General features: G+C 40.0%; 1 protein-coding gene across 1 annotated transcript; it reads right to left on the reverse strand.

Moving 5' to 3' along the window:
- Positions 1–5,151: 5,151 nt before the first annotated feature.
- Positions 5,152–11,219, reverse strand: LOC144060319 (uncharacterized). The gene is made up of 8 exons (XM_077579729.1): positions 11,024–11,219; positions 9,831–9,976; positions 7,998–8,113; positions 7,749–7,873; positions 6,354–6,586; positions 6,070–6,158; positions 5,827–5,998; positions 5,152–5,593 (listed from the first exon to the last, which is right to left on the reverse strand). Exons 1-8 carry the CDS (start codon positions 11,079–11,081, stop codon positions 5,447–5,449), a joined length of 1,086 nt encoding a protein of 361 aa, XP_077435855.1. The 5' UTR covers positions 11,082–11,219; the 3' UTR covers positions 5,152–5,446.
- Positions 11,220–11,481: the final 262 nt, after the last annotated feature.

An 11,481-nucleotide genomic window follows, 5' to 3' on the forward strand; every position in this document is an offset into this window, starting at 1 on the left:
CTGTCTATTATAATTGCTAACCCTTTGTCCAGCCTCAGAGGAGGAGTATGCTTTTTTCATCTATAAAGCGACTGTGTGTTTTTCATATGGACACACTCGAGGCTTAACATCACCTTTGAATGTAAGCATGTCTTGTGTCTTTTAGGAGCTCCTAAAATAAATCTTTTGCAAAAGAAGCTTCTTCATCAGATCTCATTTTTCAATTATTTTTGAACACGCAAAGATTACACTTAATATAGTAATCAAATAATACCTTCAATTGGTGACCCTCGACGGCGACAAATTGGGACGTTTTTGCAACAGCTGTGATGATCTTGGACAACTGAATTTCTAAATGCGCAAATATTAACAAGGTGAGAGGACAAATTATCCACGTAGAGAAATTCTGTTTGTTTGGGATTACTCAGAGCTGCATTACGTCCGTACCAAATTGTATTTGAGATCTGTGAACAAGTTAGGGGGGGTTTAAAGTCGTATTTGTTACGGAGGGACGCGAAAGTCCTCGATTTTGACAATTACTACGACATTGAACCATGCATGGGTTGGCCCGTGGTATACGGAAGTGACGTCAAGTGGGAGCGCTCCGCCGTTCGGAAACGGCATATGAGATTGGTTCCGCGGTGGAATAGGCTGTCTTGTTTTTATTTTTATTTTGGTATGAATAAGCCCTCCGAATAATTTTACGGAGTGAGCGGAGAGGATAAGCCGCCCGTGTGGTATCATTCACACGGTGTGTGTGCTGTGGGTTATTAAAAACCGTGGGACATAATTCCGCCGCTCGTGTGATGTCATTCACATTGGAAGCGAGAGCTGTGAAGAAGCCGCCCGCGAAGATCCGGATAAGTATTTATTAAGTCGCGCAAAAAGATATTTAATTTCTGTTTCGTTTTTCCTTTTTCTTTTATTTTTCTAAAAAAAAAAAATATATATATATATATAATAATTTTTTGGGGGGATTAATGAGAATAGTTTTGATCTGTTGTATTGTAGTATCATAAGTGAGACGTCACTGACTTTATAAATATTATAAACGACTAAATTACTACATATAATGGACGACATTTTTGACCGAGACTCAGGGTGGTTTGATTTGCGTAAACTTCCGGTCCATACTCAAAGCTTGTCGCTAAGCGAACAAGTCACGGCCGCAACACTCGTCATGGCTGAAGCGCTGCCACCACGGCGACGGCGGAAGATGAAAAATCTTTTAAATGAATGGATGCGGACTAATTGTGATAAAGGTTGGTTCCCACCGTTAAAATCTGAGACATGTCTGATTGCATTAATGAAGTCTGTAGAAGTTGATTGTGTAAACAGCGACAGATGCTGATTACCTCCGTGAAAAACACATCTATAGTTTCTTCGAATGGAAGAAAAGTTAGACGGTGTGGGGTCGTGGACCAAATGTTGGTTTGTGCTAGAATGCTTGCGTTGGGTAGCTCTGTGAAAGTTGCTCGTAAAACTGTTGAGCGAGTCCGCTAGCCACGGCTCGGCTAGCGACAACGTGTTACGCGTGGCGAATGCTAGGCTAAAATCTCCGCCAGTTTAAAATTGTTGGAAATGAGACATGACCCGGAAAATAGATTAAATAAGGCAAAAAATTTTGGATTGGAATTGGCTCGGCATGCGGAGATTCCACAGTCTATTGGTTCTAGATGGCGTACTAATCTGGAGCATGTGTGATTTGTGTGATTAGGAGAGAATGTTTTTTTTTTTGTTATAAAATGACTAGGGTCAATTGTGTGATTATAATGGGAATTTTTCTAGTTGGTATGTGTGTGCGTATGTGCCCCAAAAGTTTGAAATAGTTGAGAGAATTGTTGAGTAATCGAATGAGACCTAGATAAGGAAAGTGGGGGCTATCCGGGTGGTTTGGAAGTTAACTGAATCTGTAATTGGGAATAAGAAATGTGTGGATGGATATTTCATTTGTTTTTCTTTAAAATCTTTAACTGTATGTTTGGTGTTGTTTTTGAGTAGAAAAGACTGGTGTGATAATGGCGTTTGTTTTTCGTATAGGAATGTAGAAAAAAATAGGTTTTGAATGTGATTTTCCCTCCCCCTTTTTTCTGCTCCTTCCCTGTGTCTTGGAAGAGAGGAGGGGGATTTGTGTGGAAAATAGGAGTCAGAGGGCAATGTGTCCTGTAATGGGAGCTTTTCTTTTTTCTAGGTAAGAGAAGAATGCGGAAAGATAAAGAGGTCTAGATGATAACTACAGGCCACTATCCATATTATTATTATTATTTATTTATTTTTTTAAAATCTGGTCTGTGTTTTTATAGTTGAATGAGTAATAAAACCAAATTTTAATATAGTTGAATAAGTAATAAAACCAAATTTTAATTGAAATAGACTTTTCATTTTTGATTTCCCCTGCATCTCTGATAACTTATTCGTAGGTGTGAAAATGATTTAACCTTTGTCCTTATCTGAGTCCCATTCTAGAAGTCTGAGAAGTCCTGGAATTTGAGACTTCCCTCCATGTGGAGGCATAATTTAAGGTAACATGTAATGAAGAAGGAGTCTATGGTAGACATATGCGTAAATATAGTAATACTACTTGCTATAATGTAGAACACATTTAGATGAAACTACAAAATACATATTTTTTGAGAAAATTATTATTATTTTTTGATTATAACAAGCATATAAATCTCTTGCTATGATCTCATCTCCCTCTGTCTGTTCCGAGTGTATAAGTGTTTCAGGCAGGTTCAATCTTTGACGAGAGGTGTTGTTCTTGGGTGTCTCCAACGTGCTGGAATAACCTGGCTGTTGGGCACAGAGTGGACGGCGGACTGAACAATAGTCACTTTCGGGGGGGGAAGTGATCACACGGACTGCGAAAAGGATGGTATACTGCAAATCCGCTCGCCATGAGACTGTTCAATGACTCTTATGAATTATCTGAGCAAAATGTCCATCAACTCTTTGAGCAGACATCTCAAACTCTCATCACAGCCGTCCTGATGAAACTGTCAGCGGTCTCCAGTGACAGCTAAGGCCTGCTTTGAACTTTGCCCTGCATAAACTGCTATCAACAAGGACAGGAAGGAATATGAACTCCAGTGTGGACTCAAAGTTCGAGTCATCTGAGATCGGCCTTTGAGTCATATTTTGGTCTGTTTTGAGTACAGTTTGCACTCTGTACTGTGTCGGTAAAGGAGATGTGATCTATAGCAACGCAGTTTCGGAAGTTGAGAACGGCTTATGTGAATTAGGGTAGTATAAAATTTATTCTAATCTTTAATACTATATTTTCCGTTGTTTGATGCTTGTTGAATTTGGTCTTCTAATTTTTTGCCCATTTTCCTTTTAAATTTTAGCTTCTGGATTGGACTCAGATGTGGAACACTTACGGAAAAATTGCTGGTTAATTTTTTTTAAATTTTGATTAAGGTCGCAGCACTGATTTTTAATTGGGTCATGATCTGCAAAGTTGCCTACTGTGTTTTACAAGCCCCGCTACTCTGTAGAAGAGGGGAGGATAATTAGCATTTTAAGATTACTTTTTGGTTTATTTGAAGTAGGTATTTTGATCTTTTATCTTATTTTACAGTTAGTTTGTTTTTTCCTCACCCTGTGTTGCCTGGACAGAATTCAAATTTGCGCCTCCAAGGGTTTTGTTTTTAGGAATTGTTGCAAGACTAAGCAGGATCTGCTCCTGTAGTCTTGGTGTTGGCCAAATTCCCCCATTTTTATTTTTATTATCAACAGGACACAAGGTGTCAGTTTTTTTTCCCTTTTTGAAGCAGCAATTTGTAAGCGGCTGCAGTTTTCACATTCAGGTCTGAAATGATCAAAATTGATCTTTGTCAGATGAGGAAGTCAGTTACTGGTCTGTCTGTGTGTGTCACGAAGGAAGGTATGCACACAAACAGTTCATGTTAAATTAAATCAATATAGGACTATAAGTTAGTCTGAATGAGGTGATACTTCTATAGTATGTGAGTGAATTAATTCACAGATGGAGAATGGAGAGGATTTGACTTGGAGGGAAGTAAGTTCTACAAAGATGACAAAAGACAACCCGAATAGCAGAAAATAAGGTAAGTATATTCAATTTCAGAAACAATTGAAAAGTATAATTTCTAGAGCCCATGGAATTTGCCATTTAGGTGTGGAAGGAACATTGGGACACCTGGTGGACATTATTTTATGAGACAAGTTGTAAAAATGAACTGTAGGACTGCAGTGTTTATTAAAGGTATAAATATATATAAATCTCTTCTCAGACTGTTTATGGCCCGGCCGGACATGAAGTTAGGGTTAGGGTTTGGGGGTTAGGGTTAACCCTGAGTTAAGATGATGTTGTTTTTAAATGATTTACACTGCTATAATAAAAAACAGCGTAAAAAATACAGAAATTTGATGTATGATAAAAAGTACATTTATGCTAAATCTACAACAGTAAATATCATGGTAAAATATTTGATTAATCATTATCTACTATTATAAGGGCTTCTTAGGAATATTGGATTAGGCGAACCCATTTGAAAAAACAAAAACTTCATAAGATATAAAAAGGTTGGACTCCTTTTGAAGGTCATAAAAACAGGCTGTTTCCCGCCCCAATGTTCCGCTGGGGAGTCACACGTTGAGAGGCCCCCGGTAATTAAAGAGATAGTGTCTACATTCTCTAAGCTAACAGACAACTAACCAGAAGTTCCTTCAAAAATAAATGATTGTGAATATGTGTGGTTGAAAGTAACTAAACCGAAATGGTCTTGTCCTCATTGGCTAGGTCCATTTAAGGTCAAGGAGCGTACATCCTGTGCGGTGCGCTTGTATCGGAAAGGAGATACTTGGTATCATCTCTCATCTACAAGGCCGGAGGAGTATGCTTTTTTCATCTATAAAGCGACTGTGTTTTTCATATGGACACACTCGAGGCTTAACATCACCTTTGAATGTAAGCATGTCTTGTGTCTTTTAGGAGCTCCTAAAATAAATCTTTTGCAAAAGAAGCTTCTTCATCAGATCTCATTTTTCAATTATTTTTGAACACGCAAAGATTACACTTAATATAGTAATCAAATAATACCTTCAGTACACACACCAAATGTGAACACCTACAAGCACTGATAACGCTTTTTAGAGGCACGTAATGACAAATGAGCCACCAGAGGGTGCTGCAACCGCACTGAAATGTTCACTTTAATTATTCACTTTTATTGTTCACTTCATTTTATCACTTCAAAACACTTCTTATCTCTTCATATTTCACATCCCTGGCACTTAATATTCCACACATTTTTTTATACCACAATCCGTAGTGTGGCCTCCATGACATGAAATTGTACAGTTACATTTCATTGTTGCATCGCTAAGCTAAACAGTGGAGAACAACAAAAGGTGGCAGTAGTGAGTACTAGAATTAAACTAATTGCTGATTGGCGACCACAAAGTGGCCATCCAGACAGGAAGCGGCATTCGGACGGCGACGTCACATCAGCTGGATACTAGTCAGCAACGCAGACCACACCTCCAACCACTTGATGCTTCGCAGGTCTTGAATTTGATATTTGTGATCCATCTGGTGGATGTCGTTAAAGGTCAGGCGAAAAGTGTCAGCGTCACACCAGATGACAATCTGGATGAGGACAAATCAGAAGGTCAATAAGTACTCAATCAGTAAATGTAGTTTCTACAGGTGCATTTTCACATGTGGACATCTCTACTTGCGCCCACTTCAATTTTTGCTCATATTGGATTGATATTTTGGATTTTACGGATGCTAGGCCTCATCATAGATGCGCACTACAGAAAAAGCTTCAAAAGAAAAACACTTCCAAGTGTGACCAGATCAAGATCAAGTGGTGTGACCTTGAAGTCGAGTCCGGGGCCAAAGGGGCGTTGCTCTGGAAAGTTCTCCCGCCTCTCTTTACCCCACGAGCCGTCCACCCTGGAGTTGAGCACGACGGTTCTGCTTTCAAAGTTGAACCTCAGGTGGAGCGCTATCGCGTCGTCATCGGGGCTCAGCAGGTCGACGATGAGCCTGCCGCGCAAACACACAAAGTCGTCGTGGTAACGGGCTTCTTGACCTTGGGGCAGGGCGTGGCCTATTACGTCTCTGCTTTGGGATAGGCTCGTCCTCTGATGACGATGCTGCGGTTCACGCTGAGACCGTCATCGAGCGCACCTCTGAATCCGTCTTTCTGTACACGCACAATTGAGAAAAAAATGGAATTTTAATCATTTATTTGTAAAAGACAATAAAAACGATCCTTTTTATGTCATTGTAGACAATATGGACAGATATTTCCAAAGATGACCTGAAAAAGGTTAGCTTACTTACAACACGGGGAGCTTATAATGCTATTCAGCATTCACAGCAAAAACCATTAACTCACCAAGTTGGCAAGCACGGGGAGCATGCACGAGCATGTGACGTTGTGAGAGGAACACGCCATCCCACTGGCCGAGCTCGTGCAGATCTCGGGCTCCCGATTGGTCGGCGGAGCGGTGGTCGACGTCAGTGGGTAGTGGGGAGGGTGGGAGGTGGGGAGGGCGGGACAGGTAAGATTAGGAAGAGCGGGGCATGTAAGATCAGGACATTTCGGACAGGCAAGGGATGGGGTCTCGTCTGCAGAGAAAAAAGAAATCCATTTGAAAGGACAGTGCACATTAGCAGACATGCAAACGTTGTTTGTCATGCGTCTTCTGAAGACACAGGACGTCTGCCTTTTCTTTCAGGGTCGCTAGCGCCACTCTTACTTTTTGAGCATGATGGCATAAGTCATTTGAAAAAATACCGGAGTCTGGTTGCCATCAAAAGTATGACTGACTTAAAAAGAACTCTGGCAATTACTAAGTAATCATCTGTGCATGAAGAAGTCATGCTTCCAAAGTAAGCTATAAATAAACATTCAAAGCTAAATGAACTCATTCACTGCCATTGACGACTATAGACGTCAAAAATTCATGTGAACTTTTTCTATTTAACTTTTTTTTCCCATTTCATTTCATTTTTTATGAGAACCTAGAATTTATTTTTTTGTATATTTATAACAGATATAAAATTTGTGATTAATCTTGAGTCAACTATTGAAGTCATGCGATTAATTTCGAATAAAGATTTTAATCGTCTAACGCCCGTTATTTTTAATACTTTTTTTTTAAATTAGGGGCGTCAGGTGATACATTTTTTTAAATTGTAATTAATCACATGACTTCACTAGTTAACTAACGAATAATCACAAATTTTATATCTGTTCTGAATGTACAAAAAAAAAAGATCTAGGTTTTCATACTCTTGTTAGCAAGTGGAAAAAAACTAATAGAAATAGTTCAAATGAATTTTGGACGTATATAGCCGTCAATGGCAGTGAATGCGTTAACAAGTAAGTGATCGTGTGCTTGATGCCAAATATTGCATGTTTAAAACTAAGGTTGTCTATTTCATTTTTAACAAAAACTAATTTTGTTCCTAAATGCCATTTTCAAAACTGCACTTCCAATTAATTGACAAAACCCGGTGTGTTTTTTCCCGAATGTTACTATGAAAGTAACAAGTAATTAGCAAAGTAACTAAGTTACTTTATAATCACTTTCTCAATGTCAATGTGGCAACACATGGATTTGGATTGGATTGGACCAGGAATCCCGTCTCAATCTCCTCACCTGGAAAAGAAAGTTCCATGCAAAAAGAACGAGTCCAATTTTGCTGGGACGTCACATTACTAACCGCATTGTCGTAGCGACACGCTAAGGTAATGCAGCCACAAATCAACAAAGTGTGGACTCACCCACAGGGCGCTTGCAGATGTAGGCCAGGTACCTGTCGCAGTCCTTGGTGTACCAACCACTTTGCGTTATCACAGTGCAGTATCCGCTACTAGGTTTTTCGTGCAGCGGACCAGGACCCCATTGCCTGAAACAGGCAACAAGCTTTCACACAAGGGATTTATAAATTGGTGGCCCCCAACCTCCCAGAGCGGATTTCAGGCACAGAGATTTTTCCTGCTCCAAGCACTGAGTAAAGAAATGGCACTTACGACACTACTTGAAAGTAAAGCGTTCCATCAACCCACTTCCACTCTGAGTTATACTGATAAGCACGCCACAGGCCGATCCAGATAGCGTTCCTGGGAAATTGTGAACGCACCCAGTTCTGCAAGAATGGTAGAGAGAGTAAAGAAACGTTTCCATTAGCCCGGTTCCTTGCTTGGCCCTGCGTGGACGCATTTCCAAGACTTTTTGGGGCACAAGCGTTTACGATGGAACCGCTTTTCAGAACCATCTCGGAGCTAGCCTTTTTTTAAAGTTAAAGTACCACTGATTGTCACACCCAACTAAGTGGGGCGGAATTCCTTCTCCGCATTTGACCCAGGGAGCGGTGAGCCGCAGGGGCTGCGCTTGGGAATCATTTGGTGTTCTAAGCCCCCAATTCCAAACCTTAATGCTGAGTGTCAAGCCGGGCGGCATTGGGTTCCGTTCTTATTGTCTTTGGTATGACCCGGCCGGGGATTGAACCCACGACCTCCCAGCCTCAGGGCGAACACTACCGCCACGGCCAATGAGCTGATTTTTGAATCAACGCAAAACAGTGTCCGTTTTCAAGTTATGAAAATGAAAGAGCGGGAGCAAAAGGGAGCGAGAGAATGAGAGATACAATACAGAGAGATTGATCAAGATTGAGAGAGAGAAATGGAGAGAAATATATAGAGAGAAAAATAGAGAGGGAAATCGAAAGAGAAATAGAGAAACAGAGAGAGAGAAAGAAATAGAGAGCGATTGATAAAGATTGAGAAATAGAGAGAGAAATAGAGAGAGCGTAAGAGAGAAATAGAGAGAGCGATTGATAAAGAAAGACTGAGAGATAGAGAGAGAAATAGAGAGAGAGAAATAGCGAGAGAGAAAGCAATAGAGAAATCGAGAGGGAGTGAAAGAGAGAGAGAGAAATATAAAGAGAGTGAAAGAGATTGAGCGATAGAGAGAAATATATATAGAGAGAAATAGAGAGACAGAGAGTGAGAAAGAGAGCATAAGAGAGAAATAGAGAGAGAGCGATTGATAAAAGATTGAGAAATAGAGAGAAATGAAGAGAGAGAAATATATAGAGAGAGAAATATATACATAGAGAGCAATAGAGAGAAAGAGAGAAATAGAGAGACAGAAAGAGAGAGAGAGTGCAATTGATAAAGATTGAGAGAGAGAAATAGAGAGATAGAGATTGAGAAGTAGAGATAAAGAGAGAAATAGAAAGAGAGAGAGAAAAAAATAAAGAAATAAGAGAGCAAGAAAGAGAGAGCGAAATGGAGAGAGGAATAAAAAGAAAGATAGAGAGAAAAAGAGAGAAATAGAAAGAGGAGAAAAAATAGAGAAATAGAGAGTGAGAACTAGAGAGAGAAATAGAAATAGAAAGAGAGAGGAGGAAAAATAGAGAGTGAGAAATAGAGAGAGAAATTGAGAAAAATATAGAGAAATAGAGAGATATAAATAGAAAGAGAGAGAAAGAGAGAAATAGAAAGGGAGAAATGGAGAGATAAATAGAGAGAAAGAAATAGAGAGAGAAATAGAAATAGAAAGAGAGAGAAGGAAAAATAGAGAAATAGAGAGAGTGAGAAACAGAGAAATAGAAAAAATATAGAGAGATAAATAGAAAGAGAGACAAAGAGAAATAGAGAGAAATAGAGAGAGAGAAATAGAAAAAGAGAGAGAAGGAAAAAGAGAAATATGGAGAGTGAGAAATAGAGAAAGAGAAAAATATAGATAAATAGAAAGAGAGAGAGAGAAATAGAAAGAGAAATAGAGAGAGAAAGAGAGAAATAGAGATAGATGGAAAGAGTGAAATAGAGAGAGAGAGAGAGAGAGAGAGAGAGCGTCACCTGCTCATTTCTGTCCCAAATGCTGGCCAGGAGGCCTCCCTTGGAGTAACAGCTGTGTAGAGCTCTTTGCCAACTCTGATAGTCGTTTGAGAAATAGTAACAGTGTTCCTTGTAGCGCCGCCAGTTGGTCGGACATTGGGAGAGCACTGGAAAAACAACAAGATGAGAAACACACCAAAATCCACCACACATGACCGCATTCATTGCATATACAGTAAAAATGATAGCTAGTCCAGGGGCTTGTCATGTAACATAGCAATGAACGTCTCTGCCATTCCAAGTGGTGTCCTTAGGGGGCGCTATAGGACAATTAAGGTCACATGGGGCGCAGACACTTCTAATAGGCCTACAGTATACGTCCCCGATCCATCAGGCAGGGCCTACGTATAGTGGCGCAGATGGGATTTTAGAACTGGGGGGGGGGGGGGGGGGGTGACAGGGACTAAAACATTTAATTAATTAATAATTAATGTTGGATAAAATCTAAACAAAGATGTAGCAGCTGACATGTATATTTTATAGTTCCGGTATTTCAATTCCGCTATAGCCGACATGTCAAGCATTATCTAGCTAAGGAGAGAAAAGTTACAAACACCGACTGAATATTGTTCATTCTATCTTTCAAATTGAGCAAACACCTTTTTTGTTTGTTTTTGTTTACAGTGTATTAAAAGACTCGAACTGTGACGGTGTGTTCGGTTGAAAATCGCAATTTAGAGATCTAATAACTGTCGCCAAAGTAGCGTGCTCCCAGCGCTTCCCAGCCTTATAAATGCACAACTAAACACGTAAAGTTACTACAAAGAAACACTTGGTGGGGTTGTGCACGCACGGCTCTCATTTAAGATAAAAAAAAACATAGGAAAAGTGCATACAAGCCGAGCGTTGTGGCGTAGGCCTACTTGTTGCGTCTCCGTGGCGACTCGGGCGCCTTGAAGTGCACAGTATGATTTTTTTATTCCCATAAAATTCTAAATTGCTGTTATTTTTTTGATAGTCCTTTGCCATTTAAAAAAAAGTCTCAAGAGCTCACAATGAGTGCAATGACATTTTTTAAAGGAAAACCTCGATAAGAGTTGAACTCGGAATTAAAAGAATATAACTTCATTAGACTTTTGGACAAAGTATTGCGGCGGGGGTGGTGGGTGGGGGTTATTTTTCATCCAAAGTTAATTAAGTAAGTACACTCTCACCTGAACAAGTCCACCAAAGGACAAAGGTAACAAGGAAAGTCACTGCATGAATCCTCATGTTCGGAACTTCCACTGGACGGAAACTAACAGCAGGGGCACACTTAGCAGCAGGGGATCACCGAGTCAACTGCGTCGCACCTCCCTCCGCCCTCTTGTCCCCAGATCACAATGATACCACGTCACAAGCAGACGAAACAAGGGGGGAAAAAGCTTTGCGGGACCCTGTGCGACGTCATTTCAAAGCCTTGAAGACCTGTGTGACGTCATTTCAAAGCCTTGTAGCCTAATAATAATAACTAGAAAAATTCCCGCGGAAATTTTGAATGGGACTGCTGACTCTTGTAAATGAGCTGAACAGTTTAAAATTTAAACGACTGGAATCGGTCAAGAAATGTGGAAGTTAACCATAATCAACATCAACTAAAAGTATCTTACTGTCCATAAAAAAATGTAAATGA

Source organism: Vanacampus margaritifer, chromosome 11 (genome assembly GCF_051991255.1).
Source record: "Vanacampus margaritifer isolate UIUO_Vmar chromosome 11, RoL_Vmar_1.0, whole genome shotgun sequence".
Lineage (NCBI taxonomy): Eukaryota > Metazoa > Chordata > Actinopteri > Syngnathiformes > Syngnathidae > Vanacampus > Vanacampus margaritifer.